This window comes from Macrotis lagotis, chromosome 2 (assembly GCF_037893015.1).
Source record: "Macrotis lagotis isolate mMagLag1 chromosome 2, bilby.v1.9.chrom.fasta, whole genome shotgun sequence".
Classification (NCBI taxonomy): Eukaryota; Metazoa; Chordata; class Mammalia; order Peramelemorphia; family Peramelidae; genus Macrotis; species Macrotis lagotis.
Window position 1 is genome coordinate 70321948 of NC_133659.1, and position 15511 is coordinate 70337458.

At 38.3% G+C, this 15511-nt stretch overlaps 1 protein-coding gene across 1 annotated transcript in view; it reads left to right on the forward strand.

Annotated features, from left to right (window-relative positions):
* The first annotated feature begins 9500 nt into the window (after positions 1 to 9500).
* LOC141511886 (pappalysin-2-like) overlaps positions 9501 to 15511 on the forward strand; it is an 81700-nt gene continuing 75689 nt past the window's right edge. The window contains exons 1-3 of the mRNA XM_074220882.1: positions 9501 to 9511; positions 12705 to 12873; positions 14966 to 15098. Coding sequence (XP_074076983.1) covers positions 9501 to 9511; positions 12705 to 12873; positions 14966 to 15098 — 313 coding nt within the window. The remainder of the gene's footprint in view (positions 9512 to 12704; positions 12874 to 14965; positions 15099 to 15511) is intronic.

A 15511-nucleotide genomic window follows, 5' to 3' on the forward strand; every position in this document is an offset into this window, starting at 1 on the left:
CCCCATTACTCCATAAATGGTCTGGTATCATTCCTGGAAATTCATTGAACAGATCAGAGTGCTCATTCTGTATAAGGTTTTGTGATTAATACTCGTCTAACTTTCAGGATTTTCTAGGAATTTCTACTAGACTTCTGTCAGATTCAAGGGTCACTTGAATTTGGTCAAAAGACTTACATATGGAAGGGATTCTGGAGGTGCTTTTCATCCCTCTTATTTAATAGATGAGGAAACTAAGTCAAAGAGAGATTAAGTGACTTTGCTCATGATCCTATTTTCTAGTCATTGTCTCACCTGAAATCTGAACTCAGGCCTTTCTGATTCCAAATCTAGTGCTTTCTTCACTACATAATTCTGCTTCTTAAGAAGAACTTTAGCAGAGTTTTGACAATATGCAATTTGATAACAAATCAAGCCAATAAATATTCATTAAGCACCTACTGTGTGCCAGACACTATAATAAATATGGGACTATAAAAGTAAAAAAAGACCAAAATTTATCCTGTTTTTATAGTCCAACAAGAGGAAGACAATATGCAGAAAAGATTATAGATGGTTCCTGGAAGTGGACTCTGCATATTGAATAGAAAAGGGACCTTAGCTTAGACTGGATCACTGCCCTTAAAGAGTGTAACATCTAATAGGAGGATACAATACCAACAAATATAGAGTGTGTGTGTGTGTGTGTGTGTGTGTATAAATGTGTGTGTACACACGCGTGCAAGTGATAATGTATTAGAATCACTTGCATTTGAGTCTAATAATGCATTAGAATTACAAAACAAAGTGCTGTGAGAGATCTTGGAAGGAAGGTCTTTACCAACTGGTAGAATGATAAGAGTATTTCCAGAAGAAGGTGGCATTTGAGTTATACCTTAAAGGATAGAGAGATCTTTAATAGATTAAGAAAGGAAAGAGAGCATAGAGAATGGCCTTGAGCAAAGTGACAGAAATGTGGAAGCAGTGGTGGGATTAGTCTTCACATTGTGTGAGAAAAGAAGAGTTTTATTAGGATAAAACAGGGTATATTTAGGGGGGAACAACTAGATGGTGCAGAGGCTAAAGAGCCAGGCTTGAAGTCAGGGAGACCCTTCCTTGTGAGTTCAAATCAACCTGACACCTAGCTATATTGACTAGGTGAGCCAATTAACTCTGTTTGACTTAGTTTTCTCTTCTGAAAAATGAGTTAGAGAAAGAAATGTCAAATCATCCAGGATCTTTGACAAGAAAATCCCATGGGGGGTCATGATGAGCCAGATGCATCTGAAAAACAATTTAATAAAAAGAACTAAAATATGGGGGAAGGTATAATATGAGATAAGTTTACAGTGAGAAAGCAGTTCCATATTGTAAAGAGTTTCATATGGTAATAGATTGTGAATGTTACTCAACCAGACAATATGGAGCTAGTGTGGATTTTTAGCACAAGAAAGATGTGAACAGATTTGTTTATAAGGATTATCATTATGGTAGTGGTATGAATGATGGAGTAGAATAGAGGGAGGGTAGAATTGTGAAAGAAACAAAGAAACATTCATATCAATCAAGAACTAGTAATAAAAATCTAGGAGAAGGGTTGTTGTGAGAGTAGAGAAGAGAAGATGCCTTCCAGAGATATTTTTGGATATGGAATTGGCAGCGTTAGAAGATGATGCCACACATAGTAATATTAAGGAGAAGGGAAAAGGGTGGGGGGAAAGTCAGAGTTTCACTCTGGACATGCTGCATTTGAGATGTCATTGAGGTATCCTAAAGGAGATATCCTGTAAATAAAAGGAGCTGAGTTTTTGTGGCTCAGTGGAGAAAGCACTGATTTTGGAGTAGGATGTTGGATCCATTTGGGGATGTTCTTGGCAATGATACTGGAGTAGTTTGCCATTTCCACCACCAGTTCATTTTATAGACGAGGAAACAGAGACCTGAGTTCAAATCTAGCTTCAGACATTGACTATCTAGGTGATCCCAGGCAAGACACTCTTAGTTTTTTCATCTGTACAATAAGGATAACAATGTCACCTTCCTTCTAAGGTTGTGAGGATGAAATAAGATAATAATTGTAAATAGAATTAAGGTCATACTTGGTAATCACTAGTCTCAATGTGGTAATTGAAACCATGGAAGTGAAAGAGATTTCATGATAGAGAATATGAGGAGAAAACAGAGCCAAGAATTGTCATTATGAGTAAATGCCCAAAGTAGGTATAGGCAAGAGTTTAAATAGGTTTGGGAACAAAAAAGTGGTAAGAGATTAGGTAAGGAAATAACATGATGATTAATCACAGATAGAGATTTCTTCTGGAAAACAGGAGGTATATTCATCAAGTACAGCACCCTTAAAAAAGGAAAATTCACATTGATCACTTTGAGGAAAACCTAGCTCCAAAACAAATGTGTCAATAATGGAGAATGTGATTCTAATACAGAATCTTACAAAGCTATTCATGCCAAACACTCATACAAGGAGTATGGACAGGAATTATATAACCTCTCCTGGGTTCTGATGGATGGATACCAAATCCATGGAAAAGCCTCAAAGCGATGAGGCCAAATTGAGAGAGAAATGCTGCCCCAGGAAAAAAAAAAGAGAAGCCTAAGGGGGTAGGAGGAGGAGGAGGAGTGACTGGTTAGCCACAAGGTTGATTAATCCAAAAAAACAAAAAGGAAAATAAGCAAAACCTAGAAGAATCTTCCTAGCTTCTGGAAACATACTCCCATGAAAACCCTAAACCCCCAAAGGCCTGGAAGTACCTCCAACCTTGAACTCTGACCAACCATGAGAATTTAGTGCTTTCACAATCTAACCCAAGAAGTTCAAATTGTTTCTCAGGCTTTCATATCCCAAATGAGAGGGATACATACCATTCTTTCAGTTTTGACCAATTATTTTGCATAGGTGGATATGTCAAAAGTCACATTCTTTCCACCAGTCTAGCTTCCATACTAATACTTGTGGTGTTCAAAGACATTCACTCAACTTTTTAAGAGAGAGAGAAGTCCTCCTTCCCTGCCTCTCTCTCTTCCTTTTTTCCTCCTCTTCCCTCTAGATCCCTTTCCTCCTTTTCTTTCTTCCTTTTTTCCTCCTCTCTTTCCCTTCCTTCCATCCTCCTTTTTCTCATTTCCCTCTTTCTTTTCCTTTTCCTTTCTTCCTCCTTTCCCTCCTCCCCTTTTCATTCTTCCCTTCCTCCCTATGTTCCTCCCTTTTCTCCTTCTTTCCTTCCTGCTTTCATCCTTTTTTCCTCTCCTCTCTTCTTTCTTCCCTTGTTTTCCCCTTCTTCCTTTGTTCTTTGCTTCTTTCTCTTTCTTCTTTTGTTTCTTCCTTCCTCCTTTTCCTCCTCCCTTTCCTCCTTCCTTTATAATTCTTCCCTTTCTCCCTTTGTTCTTTCCTTCCTCCTTCTTTTCTTTCCTTCCTTCCTTCCTTCCTTCCTTCTTTCCTTCCTTCCTTCCTCCCTCTCTCCTCCCTCCCTCCCTTTTTTCCATACCACCTTCTTCCCTTCCTTCTTTCATTTCTTCCTTCTTTCTTTCCACCCTCCCTTCCCTCATTACTGTCTCAAACTCTTTTCAATATACTTGGATGTATATGTACACATCATATGGCAGAGTAAAAGGATTGCAATTTAAATACTTGAAGTCAAACCCCAGGCCTTTTTCAAATGCTTCTAAGGGTCTTGGTCTGGTGGATCATGCCCTGCTTGAGGAAAAAGGGCGGCAAGGGGCACAGATAACATCTAGAGCAAGAGACTATCCTGTCTCTCTGCTTGAGGGTCTAGGGGTGTGTGTGTGTGTGTGTGTGTGTGTGTGTGTGTGTGTGTGTGTGTGTGTGTGCATGTAAGAAAAGCACTCCTAAACTAAGAAGTTTACAAAAATGTCTTATGTCTGGTTAAATGGTAGGGTTCAGGCTACAAAATGCCAGGTTCTGGTCTGTTTTGTCAAGGTAATTTAAAAAAACTGATAAAAAGAGGCTGAAAAAAGAAAAGGCACTTATCCCTGATCACTTACTAGCTGTCTGACTATGGTCAAATTACTTACCCATTCTGATTTAATTTCCTCACCAGGATGACAGCATCAGTTGCTGGATTCTTTTTTTATTTTTTTTAATTTTAAATTTTTTATTGATGTTTTACCTTTTCAAATTTCATCCATTTGCCTATATATATGTGTGTGTGTGTGTGTGTGTGTGTGTGTGTGTGTGTGTGTATAGATATATTTCTAAGTTAAAAATTTCCTTCCACCCTCCCTTCCCACTCCCCTCCCCTCAGTAGCAAACAGTCAGATTAGTATTGTGCTAATATTGTATTTGGCATGTTTACAGGTTAGTCATTTTCAGTGTGAGGAATTAGGATTAAGGGAAAGAAAGACATGAGATACTTTTTACAAAAGTGAACACAGTGGGACAGCTAGGTGATGCAGTGGATAGAATACCAGCCCTGGAGTCAGGAGGACCTGAGTTCAAATCTGAACTCAGACACAATTACTTAGGTGGGTGACCTTGGGCAAGTCACTTATCCCCACTGCCTTGCAAAAAAAAAAAATTCAAAAAGTGAACGTGCTGTTCTTCAGATTCTGAAGGATGTTTTAATGTTTTGTTTTTCTACCTCTGGCTAGGGATGGCAGTGTCCATAGCTGGTCTAATAGGGTTGTCCTAGTTCTCTGAACTTCCAAGAGGAACTGCATCCACAAGGATGATCATCTCACAATGTTGTTGTTAATGTGTACATTGATCTCTTGGTTCTGCTCCCTTCACTCAGCATCAGATCCTGTAACTCAATCCATGCTTCTCTAAAGTCTGATCATTTATGGTTTTTTATAGAACAATAGCATTCCAAGTTGTTGGATTCTTTTAACAAATAGTTTATATAGAAGGTCTTCCCAATCCCTCAGCTGTTAGTGTCAAGGTGGCAGCTAGGTTGCACAGTGGTTAGAGCACACCAGCTCTCAAGTAAGAAGGACTTGAGTTCAAATATATACTCAGACACTTACTAGTTGTGTGACCTTGGGCATGTCACTCAACCCTGATTGCCTCACATCCAAGGCTATCTCCAGTAATCTTGATTCATATCTGGACACTAGACCCTGATGATTCTAGGGGGAAAAATAAGGCTGGGGACTTAGTAAAGCACCCCTCACTTCCAGCCTATTCCCATGCATTTCATGGCATCACCTCCCTGATGTCATGAACTTCTTTGAGAATGAAGGACAAAATGAAGGACAAAGAAATGAAGGACATCATCAGTACTTTTCCCTCTAAGGGACAGTTAGGGAGTGAAGTGGTCTGTAAAACGGGGATATTAACAGTACCATCTTGGCAGAGTTGTTGTGGGAATCAAATGATATAGTAATTATGAAGTGTTTAGCATGGTGTCATACATAATAGATGTGATATAAATGTTAGCTATTATTAGCCATTACAAGGTTTTTCAAACATAAATTATATCCCCTATCAGAATGTAAACTTCTTGAGGACAAGGACAATTTTTGGTTTTTCTTTATATCCCAAACACTTAGAAAAGTGACTGTCACATAATAAGGTAAACATTTGGTAAATATTTATTGATCTTCTTTTAACCTATATCTTTAATATGGATAAATCAGAACAGACCAAGTTTCTCTCTCCTTTATCTATCAACTAGTTTTATATTTTTAAAATTGCTTTTGTTTTCTGTCCCTTAGGTGGACAAAACTCTATCTACCAAAGCATTTAAGAAATTTCTTGGAAAGCCTAGAAAATTGCCTGGAGGCAGTATCAAAAGGTTAAATGACAAACCCAAGATCACACAGCCAGTTGTAGTTTAGGTAAGGCGTGCATCCAGGTCTTACTGACTTCTCTGCTTCTCAGAATGTATATACTCTGGATAGAGGTGCAGAATAAAGCATAAACAATACTCATCATATCTTTCCTTTAGATGATTTTATCATTTTAATGGGATAATATTTGTGAATTTTTTGTTGTTGTGAAGAGGGAGAAACTAGGATTTAATTACCAAATATGATGGACTTTTCTCATTGCTCATCCTTCTTGATTTCTCTGTAAACTTTGAAATTGAACTGTCGCTCTCTTCTCCTTGATAGTTCCTTCTCTTTAGGTTTTTATGACTGGGCTTACTCCTGAGCTTCCTCCTATCTGTCAATCCACTTGCTTTTCTCTTATGCTTGATTTTTCACCCAGAAAACATAGATGTTCCTAAATGCATTTTCCTTGGCCCTTTTCTCTTCTCCTTCCAAAGTAGTAGTTCTAAAACTTTTTTTTGGAGTAAGATTACCTGTATTCTCTTTAAAAATTATTAAACTGTTCCCCCTCTGTGCTCCCCTCCCCTGCCATACACATACAAACACACACATACACACACACACTCTTGTGTTTCTAGATTGTACCCAATGAATTCACCATATTAGAAATTAAAACATCAGGATTATTATGAATATCCACGCATTCCTTAAGTCACACTATTAGAATTGCTACTTTATACAGTCTAACCTAGCAATCTCATCAACTCCCATGGATTCATGAAATGATTCTCAGATTTATTTTTGTAGCCTTAACTTCTATCCTGACCTCCAGGTTGCCAACTGTGAGTTGGACTTCTAGAACTGGATGAACCATAGATATCTGAAACTAAACATGTCCAAAACTGAACTTATTAGCTTTCCTCTCAAACCCTCCCCTCTTCCTTATTCTCCAATTGTTTTTGAGGGCATCACCCTTCTCAGGATCACCCAGACCAAATAGTTTTGGGTGGATTACTCTCCCTCATTCCCCAGATCCAATGAATTGCCATATTTTATGGGATATCCACCTTCACAACATCTCTAGTATATGTGTGTGTGTGTGTGTGTGTGTGTGTGTGTATGTCTCCTTCTCTCCTCTGACACTAACACTATCCTAGTGTAAACCCTTATCATCTCATGCCTAAAACAACGCAATGTCCTTTTGGTTGGTCTTCATCACCTAAGCCTGTCTCTACTTCAGTTCATCCTTTGCTCTATGGTCAAAGCCTTCTTCTTGATGTGAATCCTATTATTTCAAGGATCAAATATAAAAACCTTTATTTGACTTTTAAAATCTTTCACAGTCTGTACTTCTCTTCTCTTTCAAATCCTCTTATATCTTTCTCCCTGATACTTATTCGTGGATTAAGTGTTATTGTCCTTGCATTTCTTCATACACACATACACACACACACACACACACACCCACACACACACACACACACACACACACACACACACTACTCCCTCTCCTGACTCCAGTAATTTTCCTTGGCTATCACCCATGTCTGGAATGCACTCCCTCGGCATCTCCATCTCCTGCTTCTCTGATTTCCTTCAGGTTTCAAATATATTCCTATCATCAGGAAGAAATCTTTCCCAATCTACTTAATGCTACTGGCTTCATGCTGTGATTATCTCCTATTTTTCCTGTGTACATCTGTGAATAGTTACTTGCATGATATTAGACTGTGAGATACATTTTGTTTTTGTGTTTTTTCACATTCCCAGGATAATATCTGACACATAGCAGTCACTTAATAATTACTTATTGTTTGACTTGACTAGGAAGTCAAAACAAGTCCCTTTGGTAAAGACTGTTCTAGTTGAGGGAAAAGAGCCTGAGACTAGGAGGTCAGAGTTCTAGTCTCCAATTTTGGCTCAATCATTGATCTAAGACCCTGAGATTCTTACTGAATCAGTACATGCCTCAGTTTTATCATCTCTAAAATGGATTCAACTAGCTGCCTCTCATCCTGCATCTACTTTTTGAGGATATAATAAATATCTATATGAAAATGTTTTGTGATTCTTGAAGAAAAGGGAAATTTACTTATTTGTTCATTCATTTTTTGAAGAAATCAGTTTTGGGGGCAGCCAGAGAGTGCAGTGGCTAGAGCATTGGCTCAGAGTCAGGAGGACCTGAGTTCAAATATGAACTTAGAAACTTAATAACTACCCAAATGTGTGAGGTGTAGGGTGTGTGCAAGGCTGTGTTCCTCTCTAAGCTAAACATTCATATTTATTTAAAGTGGCAGCCTCAAGGCAAAATGAAAACTAGAAGAATCAATATCAAGAGATTAGAGTTGTTTGTTGCTAACTTGAAGGGAAAACTGAGTCAACAAAGAACTGGTAACAGTGGAGCATTAAAGGAGTGGGCAGCTTTCAAACACCTGGTGTACAGCTCTGTATTTGCTCATATGGGCCAGAACACGTGCAAAAAAGAAGACTGGTTTGATGAAAAAGATGAAGAAATACAGAGGCTGTTAAATGAAAAACAAGAACTCCATAGAGTTTACCATCAGGATATTTCATCCATTTCTAAGAAGGCAGCATTTAATTCTCTCAAATATAAAGTCCAAGTAAACTTAGAGAGATGCAGGACTCTTGGCTCAGTAAGAAGACAGTTGAAACTCAATTTTATGCAACAGTAACAAACCAAAATGCTTTTATGATGCCCTAAAGGAAATTTATGGATCAAAGACATATGGTGCATCTCAGGTTCACAGTGCTGATGCATACACAATGATTAATGATCAGGACATGTTCCTAGAGAGATGGGCTGAACACTTCCATAGTGGGTTTTTTTTTAGGTTTTGCAAGGCAAATGGGGTTAAGTGACTTGTTGAAAGCCACACAGCTAGCTAATTATTAGTGTCTGAGGCCAAATTTGAACTCAGGTACTCCTGACTCCAAGGCTGGTGCTCTATCCACTGTTCCACCTAGCTGCCCCCTCCATAGCATTCTTAACATCATCAGTGCTATGATGATCATCACAATCATCAATTAATGCAAAAACCATTGACTGTTTACCTCATGTTGAAGTCACTCAGTCCCTAGCTGAAGTTCCAATTGAATAAGAGGTTTGGAATGCCATTAGGTTCCTTTCAAGTGGCAAAGCACCTGGTGCAGATTCTATTCCAGCTGAGATCTACAAGATGGGTTGTCCATTGCTCATCCAAAAACTTATGGAAATGTTCCTGGTTATATGATATGGAGAGGTTATCCCCCTACAATTCAAGGATGTCTCCATCATCTATCTCGATAAAGGTAGAAGGAATAGCTTGGTCTATGGCATCACAGGGGTATTTCTCTTCTAGTCATTGCTGGTAAGAGTCTTGCCAGAGTCCTCAATAATCCTTCATCTGGAAGATGGTCACCTCCCTGAGAGCCATACTGGTATGACTTCAGAAAGGGTTGAGTAAAAGTCAATATGGTGTTTGCTGTCCAGCAACTCTAGGAAAAATGACAGGAACAGAATAAAGGTTTTTATATACCATTTGTAGATCTGACCAAGACTTTTGATACCATCAGTCATGAGGGTTTATGGGAAATTATGTCAAAATTTGGTTGCCAGGAGAAGTTCATCAGTATTGTACATCAATTTCATGACAATGCTCTCAAGATTTCCTAGTCACCAACAGAGTAAAACAAAGATGTGTCCTTTTTCCCATATTTTTTAGCATAATGTTTTCAGCATGTTATCAAACACCTTCACTGAGGATGAACATGGTCTCATGGCCTTAAGGTAAGTTACTGCACAAATGGCAAATTCTTCAACATGACAAGGCTTCAAGCCAAGATCAAAGTGGAGGGAGTGTTGGTACATGATCTTCTGGTTGCAGATGATTGTGCACTCAATGCAGCATCTGAAGCTGAGATGCAACAAAGTAGGGATTGATTCTCTGCTGTTTGTGCTAATTTTGGTCTAACAATTAACACCAAGAAAACCCAGGTGCTCCATCAGCCAACATCACACCATTCCTATATAGAATCATTAATTACAGCAAATGGAGAAGTTTTGAATACAGTGGACAAGTTCACTTCACTTGGCAGTGTCCTCTCCAAGGAGGAGACATTGACAATGAGGTTAATGCTTGCATTGCCATAGTTAGTATTTGGGAGGTTCTGAAAGAAAGTGTGGGAGAGAAGAGGTATCAAACTGAAGGTCTACAGAGCTTGATGTGCTTACCTCATTGCCTGTGAAACCTGGATAGTCTACCAGCACCATGTCAGGCAACTGAATCATTTCTATTTAAATTGTTTTAGCAAGATTCTGAAGATCACCTGGTAGGAGAAGATACCAGCGATTGAAGTCCTTTCTTGACCTAAACTACCTAGCATTCAACATTACTACAGAAAATGCAACTACCTTGGGCTGAACATGTTGTTAGAATGTCAAATGTATGCTTGTCAAAAAAACTATTTTATGGAAAGCTCACACAAGGCAAATGCTCACAAGGAGGGTCAGAAGAAGCAATACTGAGACACCCAGAAAGTCTCTCTTAATCTTAGAATTGATTGTACAGCATGAAAGACACTGTCACAGGACCACCCAGTATAGCATGCCCTCATTAGTGAGCGTGCTGTCCCCTATGTGGAAGGTAGAATTGAAGTAGCTCCAGGAAACCTGACACCCATAAGTTTAGAGTACCCTCCCCAGGTGTTCACATGGACTATTTGTGCCCAACCTGTGGTAGAACATTCCAAGTTCTTCTTGGTCTGATCAGCCACAGTAGGACATACCGTAATTTGTCTGAAACAAAATGATGTCATTTTGATCTTCTTCAGTAACAGAAAAGAACCAACTTAGTTGAGTGACCTTGGGCAAGTCAATTGCCTTGCCCCTTCATCTGAAAGATGAATTGCCTGCCCCTTGCCTTGCCAACCCCCCCCTCCCAAAAGAAGAAATCAGTTTTGAAGTCAGTCAAGATGGAAGCCTTACCACTGGAAACCTCTGATGTACTCCTCATTTAAAGAAATTCCTTAAGGACTATATTGTTGTTCTGCATGATTCTGGAAGGTCCTCTCTCTACATTTGTCCTACCAAAAATGAACTTTTCTTTTTAACAGCCATGAGATAATAATGGAGAGATGGAAGTGCTATGGTCAATACCTCCCATCTCCCTCAAATTAAGCAACTTTTTAGCAGAGTTTGGCTACAAGAGCTTTATTTCTGGCAATGATGTAAAAAAAAGAGACCAGTTGTATTTTTAGTCCCTAAGTTGACACTACAAGATCTGGTCACTCGAAACTAAACCTTCTGACTTTTATGCAGTGCTCATTTAATTGGAAATGCTAAAAAGGAAAATAAATACTTACCACCCTCTGGTGCCCCTTGATGTCATTTTGATAGTCAGTTTTCTCATTGAAGCTGCTGTCCTATTTTGCCAGTTAGGCAGCCAACTCCTTGTTCTTCAAGATATAGGGAACAACGTTGCTCCAAATTTCCCTCACCATGCAATTTATTTCCATGAATGTGAGGAAGCATCAAAGACTAATGGATGGGATGTTTCTTTGAGAATCAAGACTTGGATTCCTGTTCAAGGCCTTAGCCATTTCCTTGCTGCATGGCCTTTCCTAAGTCACTTGTATAAATTTTCCAACAAAATAAGAACTTATACTGTTCTCACAGTATAATGGAATATTGAGAATATGAGTGAAGGAGGGAGTGTGGTGTAGTGATGAAATCCCAGGAAACCTAGTTTAATTCTTAATTATTATACTTAACCAACCGCATGAGACTAGGCAAGACAATGCTTTTGAGAAATTCTCTATGCTTTAGAGAAATTAATCAGTTTAGGCCAGGGATCCCAAATCCTATACAGTCTAAGAATGATTTTTTACATTCTTTATTCTAACATGCAAAAACTGTTTTTAGGTTACAGGGTCATACAAAAGCAAACTGATTGGACAGTGGAAGTTTGCCAAACCCTGATCTAAGGCAAGGGCTCTTAATCTGGGATCCATGAGGTGTAAACAAATGAATGAATGAACAAACAAATAAACAAATAAATAAATACATTTATAGATATATAAATTATATTTCAATGTAATTGGTTTCTTTTATATTCCTATTGTATTTTATTTCATTTAAGTCCCTTACACAAAAAATGTTAAGTATCTCTGATTCTAATGATTGAAATAATCTGTGCATAAGTGAATTAAGAATACTTGTGAAAGGATTGATCTGGGGGAAGAGATTCTTAAAGATTGTAATAAAGGAGAGAATGAAGATTGGCGTCAGGCAGGGACATAAGGTAAAGGGGTGACTTAGATGTCTTTGGCTATCAGGTAGCTTTGAGATATATGGAATGGACAAAGGGGCTCAATGAATATTCTTTCTGTTTTCAGTAAAATATGAGGTGAGATCCTCATCTAATGAGATGGGATTATGAGAAGAGTGGGAGGTGAGGACTGAATACTTTGATGAGGAGAGAAGAGTTAGAAACAACCTTTTTTAGAGGGGCAGGGTGGATGATTTGATCAAAAAAGGAGCTAAAAGAATTGCTTGCTAAGGAGTAAGGAAGAAAATGGGTTTAAATCCAGCCTCATAAATATACTAGTAGTATTTCCCTCAGCAAGTCATTTGATCTTTATTACTGCTATGCTTCATCCTGGTTGCTTCATCAATCAAAAATTCTATGGCATTTATTAATCACCAATTATAAAATATTGTGTTGGGATAAAATATTTTTAAAAAGTAGTCTCTGCTTTCAACATACTTATACTTTTATTGGAATATCACTGTCATCATCCCTATTATCATTGGATAAGTATGGTAGAATTGGTGGGAACTTATAATTGAGGGACAGTTCAGATAATGTACTTTTTTGAGGTTCCACATTGCCTGGGTCTGTTTTTACCTTTTAATAAGTGAATCTTCCCAATAGATGCTTCAGTGGTAAGGTGATGGGGGATGTTATTTTTTGTCTTTCCAGCAAGCTTCTGAAGATCCAATGCCTGGAGAGTGGAAATTGGGAGCAAGGCAGCTGCATCCCAGTGGTGTGTGAGCCCCCATCTCCTGTCTTTGAAGGCATGTATGTCTGTACCAATGGCTTCAAGCTGGGTAGCCAGTGTGTACTCAACTGTAAACTGGCCAGTCAAAGGGTAAGGAGAACCATTTGCTTTTCATTTAGGGTAAGGCCATATCCAAAACATTCTGATCAATTTGAAAGTTTGGAGAAGTTCTCTGGAGGAATGTCAGCACTTTACACTTTTGGAATGTGTTTTTATAAACAGGTGTATTTAACTTTCCAAAGTTAAATCAAAGCAGAGGTTATCATTTTTGAATTGTTTTGTTCACAGGTGAATGACTTATTAAAATTTAGTTGTTATAGAACAAGAATTTGGAACACTGTGTATCTAAAGAATTTCAAAAGCATGGCAAATGAAAGGAAATGGGAAAGTGGAAGTTGCTGGTGTTGGTTCTATTTGAAGCATCATGATGACTTGCCATGCATGACTAGGGACTCAATATATGTATACATGGACATGCCTTGTTGTTCATTCATTTCATTTGTGTGCAGCTCTTTGTGACCCATTGGGGGGTTTTCTTGGAAAAGATACTGGAGTAGTTTACAGTTCATTTTATAGACAAGGAGACTGAGGCAAACAGGGTTAAGTGACTTACCCAGGGTCATACAGCTAGTCTGTGGCCAGATTTATAATCAATAATGAGTCCTTGGGGTGGCTAGGTGGCACAGTGGATAGAGCACCGGCCTTGGAGTCAGGAGTACCTGAGTTCAAATCCGGCCTCAGACACTTAATAATTACCTAGACCTAGCTTTGTGGCCTTGGGCAAGCCACTTAACCTCATTGACTTGCAAAAACCTAAAAAAACCAATATGAGTCTTCCTGATCTCAGATCCAGCATTCTATCCACTATGCCACCTAGCTGCCTTGCTTTTATGTATGTCATGTATAAATACATACATATAGTAATGTATTTTTCTTTATAAAAATGATCTGAATAATCAAGCAATTCTCACAGCAAAGCTTAAAATATGATCTGACTTTTTGCTTCCTTACAATTTCACCTAAGGGTTTAAAAAGCAAAAACCATAGTCTTATCATGACTATATGGCCGAAGTCAGTTTTATTTTAGAAACTTTTAAAATATTGAACATTTATGTGGGAGCAGGAGACCATGTGGGCTTGTTGGGAAAAAAAATAATAAATACTTCTTTCCTGGGTCAGCTTCTCCCCTCTGTATCCAGTACTCCCAGCCCCCATAGAATAAAAATGAAGTAAACATGCCAGGTTACTAGATCAACAAACCTGAAATAGCCCATTTAGTTTGCTATGCTGAAAATGAGTGTGGGGGGCCAGAGCTAGGTGGAATTCAGAAAAGTTGCCTCTTTCAGGGATGTGAGATCCATATTTCTATTCAGTTGTTGACCTAAAATGCCTTTGTGATTCTTTGGGGATAGAAGCCAGAAAGAGTAACCCAGCCAACAGTTATCATGATAAAAAAGGAGGAGATAGACTTGGCTAGATCAGAGGTCATGCTGTGAGCGAGACTAGGCAAGCAGGGAGAGATGGAACAACTTCAAGATGACAGGCAGAAAAATAGCAATGAGTAGACTTCATGGCTTACCCCAGCGAGTCATTTTGCACATGTGTACTATTGGTCACAGGGGAGGAGATCAGATTAGTGTAGATGGATCAATACCAAGGAAATTGTTGATACTTCCCTCCTCATTACTTCACATTTTATGCTCTTTTTAAAATTGACTTATCTCTGTATTTAAATTTCCCTCAATAGTATATAGCATCTTAGAGGACAGGAAATCATTCTTTTTGCCTTTGTATACCCAGAGTCTATCACAATGCCTTGTACTTATTAGGCATTTAATAATAAGTTGCTGAGAAAATGAAGGAACAAGAGAGTTCTAACAACTCAACTTATGATAGATCAGTGATGAATGAATCAATTACATACAAATGAAGAGTTTCTATGTATGAAAATATGAATGACCTTATATTGCTATTGAAAATAAGCATTTAATTATGATTAAATTTCATGGACAAAATGGGTTTTTTATTATATGCCTTTCCTAGAGGAAAGGTAGAGAATTATCTTAGTGTTTGTAAATAGGCATGTGAATCAATATTTTGTCTCCAATCATTTGCTAATACTAATCAACCTATCCACTCTTTTGTGAGAACTTTTAATAATACAAATCTTTTTGCATTCTAGATGCCTATAACTTGTACTAAAGAAGGATTATGGACAGAAGAGTTTAAGTTGTGTGACAACCTTCAGGGGGAATGTCCACCACCTCCAGAGAAGAATTTAGTAGAATACAAGTGCGAACAAGGATATGGAATTGGTAAGGATGGGAGGAGATACTGAATTCTGCCTTAAAAAATAATGTTTTTTTTTAAATCTTTTATTAAGCCTGGCTGGCCCTTGAATCAGATCTGCTGCTTTCCCTAAGGAGTTGATGGAAAGGCATGTTGATTCTTAGCCGCTTCAGTAAAAATGAAATTTATGGTAAAATTGTTTTCTTTTTATTCTTCTGCACACACATAAATTTGATTGGACTCCTTGGATATTTGCATCATGTCTAGTCATGTTACCAACCTCAAGCCACGTGTCTGAGAGTGGCTTCTGAGTAAAAATTTGTATTTCCAGGGGCAAGAGAGAGTAAACACAACCGATGGTACCTATTAGCAGTGTTCCTCCATGGTTTCTGCCATGGTTACTGGAGCGGAGAGTTCTTGGAGGGACTATTTGATAATA